We start from the raw sequence: 21,690 nt of genomic DNA on the forward strand, positions 1-21,690 counted from the left end.
ATGAGCTCTCCGGACGGCCGGAGCGGGCAGCCGGCCGGCCAATCCGGAGGCGGCGCGGGCAGGAAAGGCGGGCCGCCGTGACGAACGGGGGAGGAGGTGCCAGGCTGGTTGCTGGTTGCTAGCTGCCGCCGCTCGCCCTACGGCCCGGCCGCTTCATTGTCACCTGGGCCTCGGAGCCAGCGCCGGGGCGCGAGGTCGCTCGCCCAAAGCCTGAGCCCCGGGCATCCCACCTGGGAGGGCCTAGCACATCCCCCCGCCGGCCGGCCCCGCAGGCTCCGCGCCCCAGGCCCGGCTCGCGCAGGTGAGGGGGTTTCCGCGCAGGTGAGGGGCCCGGCCCGCGCAGGTGAGGAGGGCTCGCGCGGATGCGGGTGTGCGGGGCCCGCGCGGGTGAAGGCTTCCCCCACCCCTTCTCCCCCGTGCAGGGGCGGGCGGGGGTCTGCACGAGGGAGCGGAGTCCAGTCGGCCGTCTCCGTCCCACCACCTTGAGCTAAGTCCTTGGGGGACTGAGAGCTGCTCGGTGGAGAAGCTGCCGGGGGTCCTGCGTCAGCCCGTGTTGAGGGGCCTGGGCAGAGGCTCGGGTGCTGGGACAGACATCTTTGTGTGCAAGGCGAGGTCTGGCCTGGAGGTTTCCAGGGAGAGGCTGTGTTTACCATCCCAGAGCCACGCGTGCTGCTGCTGCCCCAGCGGCTCAGCCGGCCAGCCTGGGTCCAGCCAGCCTGGGTCCCGCTGGGCGTGGCCAGTGCCCTGGGGAGAGGAAGGTGTTAAAATCACCCACACAACCGGAAATGCATGAGTGGGGACACCGGCCCAGTGAGGGACCGTTCTGTGCTCCGCGCTAGAGCTCAGGGGCCCTCCACTATGTGCGTGTGGAGGAGGCCACAGCACTGACCTGCGATGGTCATGGTGTGTGCTTGCTGGCCCACCACCGTTCTCCGTGGCAGGGAGGGCTGTGCTCCTTCCTCCGTGGTCATTCCTGGTGCTGCCGGTTCATGCACTCGTCCACGTCTGTTGCTTGAGTGCCTGCCACGTGCCGGGGGCCGGGCTACGTGGTCCCTGTCCTCGTGGCACTGATGTTCTTACAAGGAGTCAGGCAGTGCAGACCAATGGCCACACACTGACCTGTGTGGCCAGGTGAAGAAAAATACAGCAGGAGAAGGAAGCAACGTGATGGCGACCGGTGGCTCTGTGAGTGACGTCCCAGGGGAAGAGGCCCCAGGCAGAGGGGCCGGCAGGTGCAGAGGCTTGCAATGGAAACAGACTGGCCCAGTTTGAGGAGCAGCAGGATGGCTGGTTTGGCTGAAGCAGAGTTAGGGGCAACGGGTGGGGGGCAGTGAGGAGGTCACAGAGAGAGCAGAGTCAGATCTGAGGGGTATTGAGTGTTTAGATTTTGTTCTCTGTGCCGGGGGGCTCTTGGAAGGTGTTGGGCAGGTTCGCAGTGTGATCTGAGACCTGGTGGACAAAGCTCAGCTCTGGCTGCCGCGTGGGGAGGGGCCGGAGGAGGGGCTGCCGGGCTTGTCCAGGTTCTAGGAGAGGCTGTGGAGGGAAGGGGTGTGTGGGGAGAGGGCAGCGGCAGCAGGTGTGGTGGGGAAGGGGAAGATGTCAGCATGAGATCCAAGTCCTTGGCCTGAGCCAGTTACAGAACGTGACCCCTGGGGAGGGGACAGCTAGAGGCGGACGTCTGTTTTGGTCTTTGGGGGGCTGACGCGCCAGACGCCCGGCTGGTCCTGAGTCAGGAATTAGGGAATGGGTGGGGGCGGCAGGAACCTTCAGCCTCTGTTTGAAGCCTGGGCGCCAGACGTGGGCCCCCAGGTGAGAGGCTGGGTGGAGGCGAGGCCAGGGCTGAGCCTGGGGACCTTCTGCCTTGAGGGTTTGGGAAGAGGAAGGGACAGCCAGGGAGATGGAAGCGTGGCTGGTGCTGGGGGGTGCTGGAAGGGAGGGAGCAGCTGCCACAGCCAGGGTGCTTGGGGGTGTTCCTGGGGGCCCTGAGGAAGCGCAGGGGCTCTGCGGCCAGGGGAGTTGGTTATGGACCCTGGGTCGGGCAGCATGAATCAGACCAAGTCCGGGTTAGAACGCCTGTCATGGAGCGTCCTGCGTGCCAGCCTCACAGCCGCCTTGTCCAAACCTCAGGACAACCCCAGGAAGAGGCACTTTGTGACACTGTCTTACAGATGAAGGAGGGGCGGCTCAGACAGCTGGAGAACCTGTCCTGGGGTGGGGGGTCAGTGCTGCCCCCGGCCACCCTCGGGCAGGGTCCCTCCAGAGAGTTGTCACCTCGGCCCGGAGTCCTGCTCTGACAGGGACCCCCACACACCCCGCGAGGATGTGGCTGGGTGGCGGCGGGCTCCCTGACCTGGCGGGAGGTGGTACGTGGGGAGGCCTGGCTCCTCAGAGGGCGTCCCACTGCATTTCTTGCCTGCTCAGGGCCTGCTCAGCCTCCATGAAGGGCTCCCGGGCCAGCAGTGGTCCCTCCGGCGCCCCCGAGGGCAGCTCAGAAGGTGTGGACCTGAGCCTGACGGGCCTCCCTCCACCTGTGTCCTGGCGCCCCAGCAGTGCTTCCACCGCCAAGCCCATCGCCCGCTCCCTCTCCGTGGTCACAGGCAGTGAACCAAGGAGGAAGGCGCTGGTGAGTGCTGGGGCCGGGGGTGTGCGGGCGTCCCTGCATCACCCCCCCTCCTGAAGAGTCACCCCACCCCTCCGCAGGCACCTCCTGTCTGTTGTCTGCCTGAGGCTGTCGCAGGCTCAGGAAGGACTCCTGCTGGTAGACCAGAGACCTAACTCACAAAGGGGTCAAGGCCAGGGTCGGTCAAGGGTCGGCCGGCCTGAGGCAGAGCCTAAATCCTGCTGGCACCCATCTCCCGGTCCCTCTTGCTCCGCCAATATTGGATTTATTTGCGTCCTCAAGGAGCAGGGCAACCCGTGGGGGAGGAGATGAGCTCCCGGCGGCCTTGAAGACAGCCTGGTGGGCAGGCCGGCAGCAGGTGCTTGGCGGGAGTGAGCCGGCCATGCTGCTCGGGTACCGGATGATGTGAGGGGCAGGCCGGGCAGCCGTTGCCAGAGCCTCCGGGCCAGGCCCCACGCGTTTCCTCCCGGACCCTCACCAGTCAGGGACGAAGGGTTCCCGCGTTGTTCAAGGAAGATGGGGCTTTGAGAGGCTGAGGACCTGGCCTAGCCCAGTGGGCCCTGCCCAGGACCCCACGCTGTTCTTGTTCAAAGAATCAGGAGACCCCTCTCCTCTCCCTAAATCCGTTCTCCGAGGGCTGGCGTGGCGTGCGGTGAACTGGCGAGTGTCTGAAGTCTTCACCTCGGGGTTGCTGATTTCTTCCTTTTACAGGAGGGGACCGGAGGTTCCGGAGCCATCAACAACCTTCGCAGATCTAACAGCACCACGCAGGTCCGCCAGCCGCCAGCCAGCCAGGCCTGGACCAGCCCCCTCAGGTAGCCCCCCCCCCCCCACGGGCCTCTCCTGCCTCTGTCAGCCCCCCTTCCAGCCTCACCAGGTTGGGCCCGGGCTGGCCACCAGGGCCTGATGTGAGCTGTCCGCGGGCCAGCCCTGTGGTGGGGGGTGGGGGGCAGGCGGGATGCATCTTGACCCATCTCCGTGAGTAGGGATGCGGACCCCCAGGCCAGCATCCCCCCGCCAGCTTCTCTCTCTCTGTCCTTGCTGTGCTCTTATCATGGGTGTCGGGGTGGCCGCAGTTCAGGTGGGAGCATCTCCTTCAGGTGTGCTTCTCAGATTATAGCTAAGCAACAGTGCACCAGGCTGTGGGCTTGGGGCAGAATTACGCAGTGGTGACCAGGTGCCTCCCGTCCCCTCGGAAGACCTGCCCGTCTGCGCTCCTGGAGCTGGCCTCCCCAGACTGACTGTCCCTGCTTGGCATCCTCTCTCCTGACCCAGGCCGGCCGAGCGCCCCCACTCCCTGACCCTCATCGAGGGCAGCTCCGGTGGGAAAAAGCGGCTGGCTGGGCTGAGCAAAGCTCCCAGTGAGAAGGGAGCCACGTGGAATGTCCTGGTAAGTGCCAGCGGCTGAGTCTAAGTGTCCCTGCGACAGTGACGCCTGCTTCCTGCCTTGTGCTGGCCGCACCTGCGGGCGGGGCTGGCGGTGGGGAGGGAGTCAGTGTTAGCCGACTTCGGTCACAGCGTGACAAGTGGAGCAGGGGCACGGACGCTCCCAGCCCCTGGGCCATCCCGCCTGCGGGTGAGGCTGTGGGGACACGCCAGGGGCTTGGGGTCAGTGGCCTTCGGAGCACATCGTGGTCTGAGGTGGCTACTGTGTCACCGACAGGACGACCAGCCCAGGGCCTTCACCTCGCCACCGGACTGCCGGAGTCCGAGCACCGTGGACATGCCGGTGGGCCCACGGAGGAGAGAGTGCACTGTCCCCCTGGCCCCCAGCTTCACTGCCAACAACAGGTGAGACCGCCTGTGGGTACTCTCCGTGGCCCCGGCCACCTGGAGCCCCTGCAGGGGGCGCTGTGTGTCTTATTCGTTGGGGGACCTGCGTGCTCTGGAATGAGTGAACGCGTGAATGAATGAATGAATGAGGGAATGAGGGGCTGGCTTTCTCCACCCAAGGTCCCAGGGAAGGAGGCTGCAGGGAGGCATCTTGCACATAAGGCAGGGGCTCTTCTGGCCTGGGGGGCTCAGACGGGGCACACTCCCGCAGGCCCCACCCGCCCTCTCCCCTGCGGGGCAGCTTGCCTCCAGACGACCCGAGACGTCCGGCTTTGCCCCTGAAGAGGTCGGGCCTGGCGAGGCTCACGTGGGGCCGTGGGCCACTGTATAAGGCTCAGCAGAGGGAGGGGCAGACCGTGTTCCCTGCGGCCATACCTGCCCGCTGCATGCCAACAGTGGGGCTGCGTGCAGGCCATGGTGGTCCCTGGTCAGCCGTGCCGCCCACGGCAGCACGGAACCAGGCACATGCAGAGCGACGGCCAACATGGTGGGGTGTGCAGAGGGCCGGGCAGGCTGCGGCCTCGGCAGATGGGGCTGCCGGCCAGGAGTTTTCGGGGTGGGCGGGTGGCCTGGAGAAGCCTTGGAGGAAAGCGGGCTCGGCACGGCCGCCCTGGGCTCTCAGGGGTGCTGGTCCCCCTCGCTCTTGGCCTCGGGGGCGCCCCTGGGCAGAGGGACAAGGAGATACGTTTGCCTTGGCACGGAAAGAACTTCCCAATGCGGCAACCCTTTCCGGAAGGAACAGTCTTTGAGAGAGGTGCTCTGGATGCGAGAATTTAAATGAAAATGTGCTTGTAATTTCTCTCAGTGACACCTGCACGCAGCTAAGATGTGGAGCTGGACCACAGACCTAAGAGGGAAACTAGCAGACCCGCTGCCCCTCCCCTCCCCCCCGGCGTCCTGCTCCCCAGAGCGAGCTGCTGCTTCTCGTGTTTTCTAGGAAGCATTTATCCAGGTTACACCAGTGTCGCTCATCGCTGACTGTCTTCCATGTGGAGGGTGGGGTTTCCACGCAGGGACCAGCACAGCTCTGCCTGGTCCGAATTCTGGTTTCCCATGGTTTTTTGCTGTGGGACTTGGGGCAGGTTACTTAACCTCCCTGGGCCCCAGGATCCTCATTTAGGCTAAGGGGTCATGCTTGTGTTTGCCCCACAGAGTCAGGAGGATGCAGTGGGGAAGACGTGAGCCTCTTAGAGCAGCGCTGTGCTCGAAGAGGGCTGTCGACATCTGGGACAGGCTGTTGTCTTTCCCAGAATTAAAGAGGGTCTTTTTTCCCACATGGTTGTCTGTGTCCCGGCCACGTGTCCCAGACTCGACAGCAGGGGCCCTCCCTGTCCACGTTCCTCTGGATAAACCCCTTGGAGCCTGGCTTTTCCCACCTGGGTCGGATGACTGCCCTCCCTGCGGGCCCCACGCTCGTGCCCACGGGCCACCCCCGGCTGCCCCCGCCTTCGGTGTGGGCCCTCCGTTCCCCCGTCTTCTGGGAGCACACCCTCCTGCAGACGCCCAGCGAGGATGCCGAGGTGCACGTGTGCCTAAAAATGCCGTGACCCTCAGCTCACTTGGAGTTTGGCTGGCAGAGCCCCAGGTCAGAACACCTTCCCGACACCTGGAAGCCGTCACTCCGGCTCCACGGACAGCTGCCCAGGAGTCCTCTGCCGTGCCGATCCCCAGTCCTTTTCCAGGTCCTGCGTTCTCTCTAGAAGCACTTTGTGTCTCCCCCTCGCTTTCCCACGTGGAATCTTGAGGTGCCGCCCTCTGCCCTGGGTCTTCCCCACTCGCCTGCTGGCCTCGGGGGTCCCCCGTCCTGGACACTCGTGCTGCTCAGTCCCGGCAGATGTCATCCTGAGGTTCCCTTGGCGGTTTTCTTCCCTTTCTTTGCTCCGCCCCCCGTGACTGCGTTGCTGGGCCGGCGGGCCCCCCGGATGGATTCTCGTTGGCCCCACCCCGTCGTGCCCTCTGCCTTTAGCTTTGGGACCCCAGGGGCCCCTGTACCCCTGTGCGGCAAGCCTGCTCTTGTCTCCATCTCTGCGTGGCCGAGCTGCGTGGCCCTCAGTCCCACAAGCTCCTCCTGTTCCCGAGGGCGGTTCTCACGCCGTTTCGTCAGCCACGTGGGCAATATTGAAATTGGCAAACCCTGCAAATAAGAGCTTTTCCCGCAGAGAACAGGCTGTTAAACATGTGTTGGCACAGCCTGGTCGCTGGGATGGGTTCTTGGAGACACCCTGTCCCCTGCTGAGCCTCGTCTCTGCCCGCCCTGTTTGTCGGCCCTTCGCATGTGTGTCTGTCCTCGGGTGTCTGGAATACGGGCTCCGCCAGCGCGCAGAGCCGTGTGGTGGCTCACATCGGGGCAACCGGGCAGGGGCCAGGCTGCTGTCCTGGGGGTCCGCGCCTGCCAGCGTCTGGGGCTCTTCTCTGGGCTGCTCAGTCTTTCCAGGGAGGGATTCTCTGGTCTCCCGACTTGGGGTTTGATTCCTGCCCGCCACTGCTGTGCGCCCCGTGGGAGAGGGGATGTGGGCGTCCTGCTCGGCACACGCTTCACTTCGTGGGCAGAGCCAGCCTCCCGTCTGGAGCACACGGATGGGCTTGGTGCCGGGGTGCCGACGGGGGGAAGGGATCTGGGGTACACCGTTGCTTTAGAAGAGCCAGGCGCCTGCGTCCTGCACCTCCGTGGGGCCCTAGGGGGCAGAGCAGCCACTCCCATGATCCCATGGCCCCACGGCCCTGGGCGTCTCCTCCCTCCCTCCCCGTATCACTTACCACTGGCCCTTCTGTTTCTCATCCTGTAAAACGCTGTGGTCATGTGTTCGTGGCTGTCTCCTCCACATTCCCCTTGTCCTTGTCTGTCTATACCATGTGTATTCCTTCCGGTGGGTTTGAGAGGGGCAGAGAGAGGACTGTGTCTCTCGCCCTGTTTCACCGGCACAGAAAGGCCCATCCTCCGTGGACTGACAGTCTATGACCGGCCTCTCCCCAGCAGGCGTGTCTGCTGTCCGGGGCCTGGGTTTTCACAGCCTGCCTCGGGTTCTGCCCAGTGGAACGCCACGAGTGGAGCTCTCCTGGGTCCCAAGAAGCCCCCACTGTCGGTGTGGTGGCCGTGGAGGGGCCCCCAGGGACACTTGGATGATGCCGTGGTGAGCCCATGTCGGGGGTCCGTGCGGCCTCCCAGAGCCTGACGCCGCTCCCATCTCTTCCGGTAGGAGCAACAAGGGCGCCGTGGGGAACTGCGTCACCAGCATGGTGCACAACCACTACGCCCCCTCGGGGAAGGTGCCGCCCCCCAAGAGCTCCAACCACACGGCTCCCTCCCTCAAGTAAGGCCTGGCTCTGGGCCGGGGCGGGTGTGGGAGCTGGTGCGCCGGGAACAGCCCTCGCCGGGGCCCCGTGAGGTCTGGTGCTGCACCCGTGAGGGCACCAGGGAGACCACGTTCAGACCAGACCTGGGCGGGCAGTCGGGCCGGCCTGGGGCGCACCCCCAGCGTGCAGTCCTGCTGAGGAGGCCGCAGCCCCTCCTGGAGTCTCCAGCCCCCTGGCTGAGTCTGGAGCAGCCCCGCACGTGTCCCGGCACGCTCCCTGCACAGTGCGCTCAGAGTCGGGGAGTGCCCGTGGCCACCGTCTGGCTCCGGGATCCTGCGACTCTTGAGACCTCTTTGCATTTTTGAATGGAAAGAGCCTGTTAACCCTGGGTGCCACCAAAGGGGCCCTGTGGGGGGATCGACCAGCATTCGGGACCGGGGAGCAGGTGGTGCCCCCTCCTCGTGTCCTGTGGGTGCCTCCTTCCATCCCCAAGGCCCCCTGAGATGAAGCCGGGGTCACCCCCTCTGCTCTCAGGCAGAGCCGACTGCCCGGGCTGTGAGGGGGCCTGGGTGGGCCGCTGCGACCCTTTTCTGCCCTTTCCCGTTAGCAATATCCTCAAGGCGGCCACCGGTGAGGGGGAGAGCAGCTCCGCGAAGCCGCACAGGAACTTGGCCAGCAGCAACCACGTGGCCCAGAGCAACGCCGGGGTCACCCCGGGCCCGCTCAGACGGAAGGAGGTGACAGAGGAGGAGGCTGAGAGGTGACCAGGGCTGGGGGCCGGGAGGGGGCCTGAAGCTCCCATGATAGGAATTGCCACTTGAATAATTGTTTTGAAACACGGATGCTGACGAGCGCACATGTCGTGTGGGCCCGTTTGTACTAAATGTGAAAAAGAGGGATGCTGATGGGGCGGGGGGTCCCTTCCGGGATGATGGAAATGTTCTAACTGTTCTAAACCTGGGTCACACTGGCGGTCACACACGTCTGTCAGTTTATGCAAAATTATCGAACTGTGTACTTAAGATGGATACGTTTTACAGCGGGTCAATTACAACTCACTAAAGCTCTTAATCCAAGAAGCATTAAGTGGAAGGGAGATAAAAAACAAAAAACCACCAACAATCTTACGGCGGTTTCGGAGGCGGCCTCCGGTCCACAGCGTTGCTCATGGTCGGGAAGCTGCGGGCGATCCGAGGGTGGACTTCTCAGAGCCTCCACCGGCGGGCGGTCACTGCCACCATCCCGCAGGCTCCTGGGGGAGCCGGGTGAGGCCGGGAGCCCGCCGCTGCGTGCACCCCGCCCAGCCGTGCGTCAGCTGCACGGGCTCCTCTGTGCGCCTGTCCTGGGGCCAGTGACCACCTGTGACCAGGATGTTCCGTGAGGGCCTTTAAATGGTCCCGAGAGCCGAGGGGAAGACTTGATAGTTTATGCAGCTTTACTGACCCGAATCTGGCAAAGTAAGACTCACCGTATAGCGAGACGGGTGGTGTGGGGAGTTTGGGCGGCCGTGCCCACCTGTGTTGTCTCAGATGCAGCCACAAGACACAGGATGTCTGTCACCCCCGCCCCCAGGCCTTTTATCCACCTTCTCCAGGCCCGACCCTGGCCGCGCCCAGCTGTCCCCTTAGGGCTTTGCCTCTTCTAGAACGCTCTGTGGCTGGAGCGCGTGGCCTGGGGCGTGGCTGTCTGTCCAGGACTAGCACCCACCATCAGGGCTGCAGCGTTACCCGCAGCCAAGCCGCGGGCCTTTGGGTCGTTTCCGTGACGGTGATGAGCGTTGGCGGAGGGGCGTTTTCGTTTCTGCGGGAACGTGTTGGCTTCTCCGCCACCCTGGGCGTTCGGGGGGACACGGCGGGGAGAGGCCATCGCTCAGCCGCCTGGTTCCACGGGGGCCCGGCCTCCGTCTGAGCACTGCTCCACCCCCACCCCGCAGGTTTATCCACCAGGTGAACCAGGCTGCTGTCACCATCCAGCGATGGTACCGCCAGCAGGTGCAGCGCCGAGCCAGAGCCGCCCGCCTAGAGCCCCCGCTAACATCCAAGCAAGAGGTCAGCGAGGTCAGCGTGGCGTGTGAGCCGTGCCCTGAGGACGCAGGCCAGAATCCCAGGGCTCCCAGCTGCATACAGTGGGGTTTCTGGGACTGATGGGATTGCAACCTGGGATTGTCCTGTGGGTCCACGTGCTGTCTGGGGGCCCCGTGTCCTTCCTGCCCTGAGTCAGGGCCCGGGCGTCAGGACATGCCTGTCAGCGGCACCCTGGGCTGAGCAGTCCGAGCGGGTCTCTGGCTGCAGGGTCCCTGCTCCAGATGCAGAGCTGTCCCCACCTAGGGGAGCCGCTGGCTGCCTGGAGGGAGACTTGTCTTCTCTGGGGCAGAGAAGTGGCATGTCGGCGGGCCCTGGGATCCCATGGAAACCCAGGCCTGGATTGGGCAACTCCATGTTCCCAGTCAAAGCAGCTATGGCTGTGGCTTTCACAGAAACAGCGGCGGCAGCTGGGAGAGGGGCTCCTAGGCCTGCACCAGCAGAAGGAGGCGGCCAGGAGGAAGGTCCGGGAGGAGAAGGCACGCCAGGCCAGGCGAGCGGCCATTCAGGTGCCCGGGGTGACCAAGGCAGCAAACGCTTGCTGGGTCCACCCCCTGTGCCCCCGGGGGACCCCTGCCTGCTGCCTTCCCCGAGCCCTCCTTCCCCAAGCCCCTGGACGTTGGGCCTCAGGGCAGCTGGGCACGGGGAGGACGGGGGGCCTGGCCAGGTTGCTCAGAGGTGCTCCTCACGGCAGGAGCTGCAGCAGAAGCGAGCCCAGAAGGCAGGTGGCCCTGAGTTTGGGCTGCTGAAGGAGGCCCGGGAGACGGAGAAGCCCCGGCCGGCCCAGGAGCCACCCCCGAGGCCGGGGGGCACCACTCACGCCCAGCAGACCCACAAGGCCAACAATGCCGGTGAACCACCTGCCCCAGCTCTGCGGACCCTCAAGGGCATCACCCAGCCCGAACCCCGCACGGACACCCCTGCCCCCTCCCCCTGGGAGTGCTGTGGCCTCTGCTGACGCCCCTGGCCCCTGGAGCCCCTGCTCTGCTGTGCAGCAGACCCTTAGGCCTTGCCCTTCTGCTCCTGCCCCTCTTCTTCCAGAGCTAGACACAGGGAGGCCAGGAGTTCTGGGGTCGCAGTGGTTCCCCTGACTCTTCACCTCAGAAGGCCGGGGCTCCCGAAAGTTCCCTGTGTTCCCCGAGGTCTTCCGTGGCACCTGCTGTCACATGCTCCACCTCCCCTGTGGGTGGCCTCTTCCCAAGGGCTCCCCCAGATTGGCTGCCCCCAGCCAGGGCGATGCCCGGGGGGGCCAATGCTGTGCTGTGCTGTGCAGGGGCTGGCTTCCGAACCACAGGCCCAGAGGACCCCCGCCAGTCTGCCTCCAACTCCTCCCCAGAGCTCCGGCAGTTTCCAGACGACAAGCCTCAGGTGTCTGTACGGTTCCTCCTATCCGCCCTCCCTGGCTTCAGATTCAGGGTGCATCCATGCCTGGGTGACCCAAGCCTGCCCCTCTGTGGCCGTGGGGTCACTCGTGCCAGGAAAGGCTGCCCAGAATGGGTCCCATTGCTCCACTGTGGGGATGGGGTCTCGTGGGTTGCTCTGGAATCCCGTTGGGTTTTCGCAGCTGCTCCGGGGTGGGGCTCCGTGTGCCTACAGAGGGAGCAGAAAGCTCAGAGGTTGGGGCGAGGAGGCCAGGCCCAGGTGCGTCCCACCCGGCCACCCTGGAGGTCGGTCGGGGCGAGCCTGGTCCACGTGGTTACGTGGGCACGAGCCTGTGCCGAGGAGGCCTCTCCTCTCCCGGCCCCCCCGTCTCCCCCCAGCCTCCCCCCACGGCCCTCTGGGGGTCTCTGATGGCCTCAGTGGTTCTTTCTCCTCTGTGTCCACTGCAGGACACCAACTCCCAGGATGTGGCCAGTGAGGATCTGGAGGTGGTGGGCCCTGCCAGGGCCAGGGCCAAGTCTAGGGCGACCCTGGATGAGCTGCTCGACACGCTCAGGCTGCTGGAGGAGGAGCCCGAGCCGCTGCCCTGCCCCAGGGCCTACCACAAGGACAAATACTCCTGGACCGACGAGGTGACCATGGGCTGTGTCCGCGCAGGTCACGGGGGCCCCTGCCTGCTTCTGTCGGGACCTGAATGAGGGCCAGATGGGGCTTTGTGGGATCCCCCACTCATTCGAGGGCTCACTGAGATTTAGGACGCTCAGAATAACCCTGGGGTGGGGAGTGGATGCTGCCTATCTGCCCGTGGTGCCCCTGAGAGGCCCCCCCAGACTAGGTCCCCCCGCCTTCCCCAGCTGCCCCTGCACTCGCTCCGCCCCCTCCTCCCCTGCCCTGGGGGTCCCTGAGTGGCTTCTGGAGACCCAGCCCAGCATCCTCGGCCGCCCCAACAGCCCCTGCTGCTGTGCCCCCTCCCCTGTAGGAGGACGATGCCAGCTCCCTGACAGCCGACAACCTGGAGAAATTTGGGAAGCTCAGCACGTGCGTTGGTCCCCCTGAGGACGGAACTCTGCTGTCCGAGGCCAAGCTGCGGAGTATCATGAGCTTTCTGCACGAGATGGAGACGTCAGGGCAGGACCGGCCAGCCTCAGCCCCCCAGGTGCGCAGCGGCCGCAGGGAGGGACGGCAGGTTCTCACCAGGTGACCGGGCCTGCCTGACACACGCTGCCTTCCCAGGGGCTGGTGCCGGAGGAGGGGCGCCTGGAGCCCATGTCCACGGTGAGCGCGTCTGTGCTGCGGCTGAAGCTGGAGGTGGAGGAGAAGAAGCAGGCGGTGGGGCTGCTGCAGAGAGCGCTGGTAACGCCCCGCCACCCCTGCCCGGCAGAGCCTCACGCACTGCAGGGGGCCATGACCATTCGGGCCCTGCTCCCCAGCCTGGGTGTGTCCTGCCAGCGCTGCTCCCTGCGAGGGTCTCGCCCCCGTCTCCTCCTGGCGCTGTCTGCCCAGTCACTCCCCCGGCGCCCCTTACAGGTGCAGCAGCGGGACCTGACCGTCCGGCGGGTCAAGGAGACGGAGAAGGAGCTGGGCCGGCAGCTGAGGCAGCAGAGGGACCACTACGAGGCCACTATCCAGCGGCACCTGTCCTTCATTGACCAGGTACCACCGCCTGGGCAGTGGGGCTCCAGGGGAGAGGGGTCAGGACCTGCTGGGTCCGCCGGGTTATCGGGTGCCAGCCTGGCTCATCCTCAAGGACAATTCGAGACCCACGGGCCTTCTGCACCGGGCCTCCTCCCTTCTGTGGAAATGGGCAGCATCCTCCCCGTGGGAACTGCTGGACGGGCTCGTCCAGGGCATCCCTGGGTGCTCCCCCCCGCAGCCGTGACCCGCCCCCACCCCATGGCTGTGTACCCCAGCCACGGCCCAGTCAACAGGCATACCTGCCCTCCTGGCCCCTGGGGTCCCCCGCAAGCTCCTGGTAGTCTGTGGTGCCTGGGGCGGGGTCCCCTCAGGGCAGCAGCTGTAGCCCCAGCCCTTGATTGCAGCTGATTGAGGACAAGAAGGCCCTGGCGGAGAGGTGTGAGGCTGTGGTTGCAGAGCTGAAGCAGGGGGACCAGAGGCGCAAGGACAGGGAGGCCCAGGTGCAGGAGCAGCACGAGCTGGTGAGCCCCTTGGGCCGGTGGCTGTGGCCGGAGTGGCCGGCTCTCCACCACTGTCCCTGTAGCCTGCCTCCAGCCCCACTGTGCTCTGAGCCCCTGTGGGAGGGGGGTCCCTGCCTGGCCACCCCAGAACAGGGCAGCCTTGGAGCATGAGAGTGTCGGGGGCTCGTGAACGAGACCGCAGGGCCCAGCATGCAGCCCCGGAGCCAGGAGCGCACACGGCGGAGCCTCGGGCCTGAGCCCCGCGCCCAGGGCGCCAGCCAGCGGGCCAGGTGGGGGGGGGGGTGCCGCCCCGGCACCAGTCTCGGTCCTCTCCTGCCACTGGCGGTGCTTCCCCCTGGGCCGCTGGGTGCCAGACCCTGGGGCAGGGGCCGAGGGACTCACAGGACCCTCTTGTGTCCCATACGAGGAGGGAGGTCCGTGAGGGGCCGCTGCCTGCCCACCCGCAGTGCTGGCCGTGTGGGAACCTGAGCTGCCCCAGCTCTGGGCCCCTGGGCAGAGGGACTGCACTCGTGTTCCCTGGTTTTGTCAGCCAAGGACTGGACCCGGCCTCATCCAGCTTTGCTGGCAGCCGCCGTTCAAAGGCTGCTTCCCCCCAGCCGCACCTCCCACAGTGTGGGTGCCGGTGGTCGCCAGGCCCCGGGCTGACTCTGGGAGGGCGGTGGCACCAGCATTTGTCTTTAAAGATGTGTTTATTAGAGCGTGTGCGCACACAAGCGGGAGGGGCGGAGGCTGAGGGAGCCTCTCGAGCGGACTCCCCGCTGAGTGGGGATCCACACACAGGGCTCCGTCCCACGACCCTGAGATCATGCCCTGAGCCGAAACCAAGAGCCAGACGCTTCACTGACTGCGCCCCCCCAGATGCCCCTGCATCAGCATTTTTAAAGTCCCCCAGCCACTGCAGGGGACAGCCAGGGTTGGGACCTGGGTACCCCAGTGAGGCCTCTGCAGCCCGATTACTTCCCCCCACCGCAGGCCTCCAGACTGGACCCTGCCTCCACGAGGAGGGCAGAATAGGATCACTGGCGTGGGCAGGGGAGGGGTGGCCAAGGGCGGGGGTCTCTCTGCATCTTCCACTTCCTCACAGCTGCTCTGTGGACTCTGTTTCCTCGCTGGCAGGAGATTAAGAAACTCAAAGAACTAATGAGCGCCACTGAGAAAGTCCGCAGGGAGAAGTGGATCAATGAGAAAACCCGAAAAATCAAGGAGATTACAGTCCGAGGTGGGGACCGGCCGCCCCCGGAAGCTGGTCAGAGGCTGACAGGCCACACGGCCCAGAGGCAGCCACAGGGTGTCTTTGAGCAAGGACAGCAGTGTCAGTCATAGCCACGGTAGCCCTCAGGGGATGTCCAGCCGGCTTGGCGGCAGGGAGGGGGCCGGCCACAGGCCCAGGACCCAGGACAAAGGGCGGGTCCAAGAGGATGGGCCTTGTCTTCCCTCTGTCCCCTGACCTCCCCCATCGCCCAGGGGAGCATACCGGGTGGGAGCATGGGGGGCGCCCCGGGTTCCCTGCCGCCTGGGACTGTCACTGCTCCCTGCTTAGAGAGTGGGTCTGAGGGCTGACGGAGCTCCCCAGCTGTGGCTGCTAATGCCTGGCCCCGCCCTCCTGCCCCAGACACCCTCTTCCCCAGTGATCCCTCCTCCAGGGGGCCCTGCACCAGGGGGAGCCCTGGGGCAGAGAGGGACGGTGGGCCCAAGGGGACTCAGCTGTGCTTTGGGCTGGAGCCTCTGGGGTGGCCGGGGTGGGGGATCCCCTGGCGGGACTGCGGCCCTGGTGTCACAGTGGGGGAGAACTGGGAGTCCCCTGCAGCACCGGGGCAAGGGTCAGGGGTCCCCGGCCGCCCAGGGCCGAGGGGCAGGCCCCTGCAATGCGGTGCCCTCCCTCCAGGCCTGGAGCCCGAGGTCCAGAAGCTGATCGCCAAGCACAAGCAGGAGGTGAAGAAGCTCAAGTGCCTGCACGAGGCGGAGCTGCTGCAGGCGGACACGCGGGCGGCCCAGCGCTTCGGGCACCAGCTGGAGCAGCTGCGGGAGCACCTGGAGCGGGAGAAGGAGGCGCTGGGCCAGCAGGAGCGGGAGCGCGCCCAGCAGCGGTGCGTGTCCCCACCCGAGGCCCGAGCAGAGCTGGGATGTGCCCGGACCCTGCGGGAGGGGACCACGGACGCGGCCGGCACAGAGGCTGGTGCCAGGGCAGGAAACCCAGGGGCCGGGACACACCGCTGACCGCGGCCTCCCCAGGAGCCCCGTGAGGCTGCAGCTTGCGCCGGGCGCTGCCGGGCGATACAGGGGTGGGTGGGCGCCGTGGCGGAGCCGCGCACAGAGCCTCTGCTCCTGCAGCTTCGAGCAGCACGTGGAGCAGGAGCAGCGGGCCCTGCAGCAGCAGCGGCGGCGGCTCTACAGCGAGGTGGCCGAGGAGAAGGAGCGGCTGGGCCAGCAGGCAGCCAGGTGCCACCGGGAGGGGGGTGTGGCCACCGCCTGCCGCCCCGTGCTGCCCACGCACGTGCTGACATCTCGCCTGCCCACAGGCAGCGGGCGGAGCTGGAGGAACTGCGGCAGCAGCTGGAGGAGAGCAGCGCGGCGGAGGGCCGGGCTCTCAGGGCTGAGTTTGAGAAGGGGAGAGAGGAACAGGAGCGGCGGCACCAGGTGGGCGTGCCTCCGTCCCCGCCCCTCCCGGCACCTGCGCTGTGGGGAGCGCCCGTTCTGGGGGTGGCGGCTCCCCTGCAGACCCTCCGCCTGGGACGTGCGGGGCGGGGTGGGGGGGGTCGTGGCCTGCTCTCACGGTGCTGCCCGCCCCCCAGATGGAGATGAAGGCTCTGAAGGAGCAGCTGGAGGCAGAACGACAGATGTGGGAGGCCAACTGCGCCAAGAAGGAGGTGCGGCCTGGGAAGCAGCCTTCTCCCTCCTGCCCAGCACCCCAGGCCTTGAAACAGGCCACGTGTGGGTTCCCCTTATGTGGCCTCCCTGTGGGCACGGTCCTGGGCTTCACGGTCTGGCTGCTCGGGGCCTGGTGGTTGTGTTCTTGCCTGCGCTCTAGGCCCTTCTCAGAGGGGGGCTCTGGGAGAGACGGCAGCGTTCCTCAGCCTCCCTTCGCCCGGGGGGCTGCCCTCACAATGAACTGACTCTCAGCCTGCATGGGGAATACCTAGGAGGAGACTCCCTCCTCATCTTCTGGTGCCTTCCACACAAAGCACCAGCCCACACTGCCAGGCGCTTCTGCAAAGAGGCCGTGGTGGACAGGTGCACAGGGCCACACGTGAGGCCAGGGCCCATTGGCCTGGTCACGGAGCCTCAGCAGTGGCCAAGCAGCCTCCCTGTCTGCCCCGGAACTGTGCACGGGGGTCGCTGTATTTGTGGGATATGTTTGCACACGCAGGGCAGCGGGGTCAAAGCGTGTGGTGTGAAGCCTGATGGGAGTTTCCAGATTGCCTTCCGAGAGCCTGCCCCATTTGGGCCCTCACCCACCCCGGGCTTGGAGATGTCCAACTCTGCCCTCAGACCCAGGACAGCAGCCCGAGGCAGTGCTTCTGGTGCTTGCTCTCTGTCCCACCCTGGGTCCTGACCAAAGAGCTGACGGGGCCCAGGGCAGGGCTTGGTCCTGCCACCCGGTGTCCTGCGGCCGACCCTGCACCAGTCCCACTGAGCCCCGTGCGCCCCCCCCAGGAAGCGTGGCTGCTGAACCGGGAACGGGAGCTGAGGGAAGAAGTCCGGAGAGACCGGGATAAGGAGATCGAGCTGGTCATCCACCGGCTGGAGGCCGATATGACGCACGCCAGGGAGGAGAGCGAGAGGGCCGCGGAGAGCCGGTGAGGCCTTCTCCCACCGGCGCCCGGTACGGCCCCGAGTCCCTGGAGCCCCCTGACCCTGCCCCTGTCCGCCAGCGTCCAGCGCATCCGGGACAAGTACGACACGGAGCTCTCGGAGCTGGAGCAGTCGGAGCGGACGCTGCAGCAGCGGTGCGCCGAGCTCAAGGGGCGCCTCGGGGAGGCGGAGGGGGAGAGCGTGCGTCTGCAGGGCTTGGTGCGGCAGAAGGAGAAGGAGCTGGCCCACCTGACGGCGGTGAGCAGGGCGGGAGGGGCCGACGGCAGCTCCAGCCCGCCCCGGCCCCCCGCTTACTCGCACCCCGTGCCGGCGCAGGTGAACGAGCAGCTGGTCAGCGAGAGGAGTGGCCTGGCCGAGGTGCTCCGCCAGGAGTTCGCCGACCGGCTGGCAGCCTCCGACGAGGAGACCCGGCAGGTCAGGGCTGAGCTGGCCGAGCTGCAGGCCCGCCAGCGGCTGGAGCTGGAGCAGCTCACGCGGGAGAAGCAGGCGGAGCTGGAGGAGGTGCACGGGAGGTGGGCTGGGGCCGGAGCCCGGGGGGAGGTGGGGGGGAGGACGCTGGATCTGAGAAAGGGAAGGGGCTGCGGTCAGCCTCACAGCGCATGCAGAGCCGGGCCGTCAGCCGCCGCTGGGGCTCCACGCGGCGCGTGGCCCTGGGGCCTGGCTGGCTAACACCAGGCATCCCAGCAGGACCGGCCGGCTCCCCGGCTCCCTGGCCTGGGTGAAGCGGGAGGAGTCGGAGCCCCGAGGGGTCAGCAGTGGGCAGCTCCCCCAGCCCCGCGGGGCCCCTTAGTTCTTCCAGAGAGGTGGACGTGGGCTGGGAGTTTTCTCTTCTCAGCGGGCAGCCCTCCCGGCACGAGTCAGGATCCCCACCCTGGGCTCTGACTCACTGAGGCTGGTCCTGTGGGCAGTGGCCACGGGGGTCACAGCTCGACACCAACTCCCCCAGACAGCCCCGTGCCCGCGGTCAGCAAGGCTGGGATGGGGTGGGCAGCCCTGCCGCACTCGGCCACATGCTGGCCGCGGGGTGTGGGGTGCGCTGCCCGAAGCCTACCACGTGCCCCCCCCCCGCCCCCGCAGGGTGAAGCTGGCTCTGGCAAAGAAGGAGGAGGCCGTGCGCAGCCTCCGGAAACAGCATGAGGTGGGTCCCCGAGGCCGGGCCTTCCCCGGGGCGGGGGGCGGGGGGGGGGTGACCCGGGCCTGACCGCAGGTGGACGGCACGTTGCAGGCTGCGGTGAAGCGGGCCGACCACCTGGAAGAGCTGTTGGAGCAGCGCAGGTGGCCGTTGCCAAGCGCCAAGTGACCGCTGCTGCCCACGGCCCAGACGGGGTCGGCAGCAGCTGGGCCGAGGGCACCTGGTAGCGAGGTCGACCCCAGCCCGGCCCCACCACCCCCTTCCATCCCTCTGCCCTGGGCTCCATCATCCTGACGTTAGAGCGCCATGGCTGCGTTTCAACAGTAAAGAGGTGTTTTTAATACTTTGTGTGACCCCTGCCTCGTCTCTCTTTCTCCTAGGCCGGGGTCCGGGGTGGTGGGGGCTGGAGGCCAGGCGTGGGGTGTCTCAGCCTGACAGCCTGTGCTCTGTGCCTGCTGCAGGCACTGGGGTTGGGTTGCGGTTCCCCAGCAGAGAGCATGGCTCCCTGGCTGGCCCGCCGCGCCCCCACAAGGGGCTTGGGGGCTCTTCCCATCCTCTCCAGGTGCCCTGGCCGCTGTCGTGCTCCCCTGATGGCTGGAGACAACGTAGTGCTCTCAGGAGACCCTCGTTTTCCTTCCCCCACTTGAGGACTCCCCCCCCCCCCGAAGTGTGACAGGCAGGAGCCCCCGAGGAGTGGGCACTGGACAGGCCCTGCCCATGAGGAGGGTGGAGGCCCACCCGAGTCAGGGTGGGGGGGTGAGAGGGGAGAGCCGAGGGGGCTCCTTCTTGAGGACGTGCCTCCCTTCTGCAGGTGCTCTGTCCTGGCTGCTGGGGGAGCCTGCGCTGGCCAGGAAGGCCCTGCGGCTCACGGGGGCGTCTCACTGCATCTCCCTGGGGGAGGCCAAGCCCCTCAGACGCACGAGGGCTGAGGCTTGCTGGGCGCTCACCTGTGTGGCCTTCCCCTGTCACTGCCGTCCCCTGCCTTGGCATGTGTCCAGCTTCTGTGTCCTTACCTGCACAAGGGTGTCTTTTCCCTCTTTGGTGCCCGAGCTGGACGCAGCAGGGAGACACGCCGGGTCCCTCTGGCCTGACAGCTCCCCGGGGCAGGAGCCCTGGTCTGGCCCCCCGGGCAGCATGAATGAGCCCCGTGCGTGTCCCCTCCTCACAGGGCTATCTCGTCCTGTTAGATTCCTGGGTGGGGAGAAGGTCTCGTGGTCGTCCATCGATGCGTGCCTGGGGCGCCCAGTTCTGGGGCTTGAGGTGAGGAGGGTGGCCTTTGTCTCCACAGAGCTCCCGGGCCCGCTTCCTCCCCGCAGGACCACTGTTGCCCTGGAGCTCACCCTCTCTGCCCGCTGTTCAAAGATCCAGGCTGGCCTTTGGGTACCTTCGTCTCAAGTCCCGAGAAGGGCGGGTGGCTGGCCCCTGGGCATGGGGCTCCTTGAGGGGAGGGGCAGCGGGCACCAGCTCAAACTCCTCCCTGGGCTGCGGCTGCACCAGAAGGAGCTGGAGGCTCACGGCCCTCGGCCGGGCTCCCAGGGGCACGGCCAGGACCACACAGGGGAAGACTGGTCTTTCTCTCGAGGCTCCGACCCCTCTCCGCCCACCAGAAAAGGTATTTTTGTCTGAAGCTGTTACTAGGAGTTCCCTGGGGGAAGTGGCTGTAAATTACTCAACTATGTATTTTTGCAAGTAAGGTATTCAGCAGATGAGAAGACAGGGTGGTGTCCAGAAAGCGGGGCAGGCAGGGAAGCCAGGAGACCTGTAGAGATGGGCAGAGGTGATGCTCCCACCAGGGGCGGGCCTGACTTCCCAGCCTAGGCAGGACTGGACGCCACCCAGCAGGAGCACCCCAAAGCCTCCTGTGGACAGCATGGGGGGACACCCTGAGTTTCTGGCACGGTCCCTTCCCTGGATGGCTGTGGGTTATAGGGGTGGCTGGGGGAATCTCTGACATCACCCCACCTGGACCCCCTCCCCAAGACCCACGGCACTCCTGCCCTCTGACAGAGCCTGTCTCTTACCCACTATCCTTTTGGGAGACGAGTGACAGCACAAACAAATCCTTGAAATTCCTGTTAGATCTGTGCTGGGCAGGACTGTGAGCCAAACAGACCAACAGCCTGCCCTGTCAGGTGTGACCTCCAGCAGGGGGCAGGCCAGGGAGCACTGGCCTTGACCTTTCAGAATTCCTCTACTTCCCTCCCTCCCCTTTAAACCGAGTTTTCCTTTCTTTCTCTGACTTCTCAGCAAGTGCTCTTAAACCACTGATGTCGGCCCTTCCCTTCCAAGTCCATGCAGCAGACACTGAATTTTCCTCCATGCAATGCGAGGTTTTGGTTTATTGTAGTTTCGTTATTCAAAATATTTTCTAATTTCCATGGTGGTTTCTGTGAACTGTGGGTTGTTTCCCACTGCATTGCCTTTTTTATCTTTTCGGTTTATGGTTTCTAATTTGACTTACCTATGATCAGAAAATACATTCCATGTTATTTCAACTCTCTGATTCGTTTGAGATTTGCTTTATGGCCAGCCTGTGGTCAATTTTGGTAAACGCTCTGTTGATTTAAAGAGAACGCAGTCGTTGGACGCAGAGTTGATCTTTATCATTTGGGTTGAGTTAACTCGTTTCTAGTCTTCTGTATCCTTACTGATTTTTTTCCTCCTTGCTCTGTCAGTTCCCAAGAGAAATGCTAAAATCTGCCACTGTGATGGCGCATCGTCTTTCTCGTTCTAGTTCGTTCATTTTTGCTTTACAAATTCTGAGGCTATGTTAGTGGGTGCGTACACATTTAGGGTTTGTGTTTTCCTAGTGAACTGATCCTTCATCTTTATGAAACGGCCTTCTTTGTCTAGCAGTACCTCTTGCCTTATGGTCTCTTTCACCTGATAGTAGTAGCTGGACCAGCTTTCTCACCATAGTGCTTGTGTGGTGTATCTCTGCGATTATTTTTACTTTCAGGCTTTCCGCGGCATTCCAGTTAAGCATAGCTTGAAAACAGCCACGTAATACGCATATAAACGGGCACGGCCAGGTCTGGCCTGCGTTGAGCTGCATTTGGTCCCTGGTCCAGGGGGACTGCTTCTGCTCTGAGGGGCAGTGAGGGGAACTGGGCTAGCTGAGGCCAGATTCCAGTCTCTGTGAGGACTGGCCTGGTTCTCCTGTCTTCACTCCTCACTTCTAGCCCCTTAGAGTCCCAAGTCAAGCCCTTCCTCCTCCTCCCTGGCAGATACCAAACACCCAAGAGGCCGCTGGGTGCCCTCCTCAGCTGCTCAGCCTCTTGGCCACAGTTACCAACGCCTGATGGGGAACCTGTGACAACATCAGTTTCACCTCTCAAAGCTTTTCTTCCCTGGGATCTCAGACCCATGTCCTTGATGCTT

General features: G+C 65.2%; 1 protein-coding gene across 2 annotated transcripts; it reads left to right on the forward strand.

The window, feature by feature from the left end:
• Positions 1-105: 105 nt before the first annotated feature.
• CEP131 (centrosomal protein 131) lies at positions 106-18,655 on the forward strand. Of its 2 annotated transcripts, none has more exons than XM_057318150.1 (26): positions 106-343; positions 2,422-2,623; positions 3,332-3,435; positions 3,896-4,010; positions 4,284-4,411; positions 7,651-7,764; positions 8,355-8,507; positions 9,681-9,804; positions 10,224-10,337; positions 10,523-10,679; positions 11,102-11,196; positions 11,658-11,840; positions 12,188-12,364; positions 12,442-12,561; positions 12,736-12,861; positions 13,248-13,364; positions 14,481-14,583; positions 15,250-15,451; positions 15,696-15,803; positions 15,884-16,001; positions 16,157-16,231; positions 17,019-17,161; positions 17,237-17,414; positions 17,493-17,689; positions 18,255-18,315; positions 18,403-18,655. In XM_057318150.1, exons 2-26 carry the CDS (start codon positions 2,438-2,440, stop codon positions 18,475-18,477), a joined length of 3,273 nt encoding a protein of 1,090 aa, XP_057174133.1. In that variant the 5' UTR covers positions 106-343; positions 2,422-2,437; the 3' UTR covers positions 18,478-18,655. The 2 variants fall into 2 exon arrangements, with proteins under 2 accessions (XP_057174133.1, XP_026339709.3); XM_026483924.4 differs by having other exon boundaries at positions 106-301; positions 9,681-9,795.
• Positions 18,656-21,690: the final 3,035 nt, after the last annotated feature.

The sequence above is a fragment of the Ursus arctos genome, unplaced genomic scaffold (assembly GCF_023065955.2).
Source record: "Ursus arctos isolate Adak ecotype North America unplaced genomic scaffold, UrsArc2.0 scaffold_24, whole genome shotgun sequence".
NCBI classification, from domain to species: domain Eukaryota; kingdom Metazoa; phylum Chordata; class Mammalia; order Carnivora; family Ursidae; genus Ursus; species Ursus arctos.

Bases quoted from the DNA above. Each gene is read 5' to 3' on its own strand.
- CEP131 (XM_057318150.1), top strand. From the start codon at position 2,438: ATGAAGGGCTCCCGGGCCAGCAGTGGTCCCTCCGGCGCCCCCGAGGGC. The intron at 8,508-9,680 runs GTGACCAGGGCT...CCCACCCCGCAG, and splicing joins ACAGAGGAGGAGGCTGAGAG to GTTTATCCACCAGGTGAACC. The intron at 16,002-16,156 runs GTGGGCGTGCCT...CCCGCCCCCCAG, and splicing joins AACAGGAGCGGCGGCACCAG to ATGGAGATGAAGGCTCTGAA.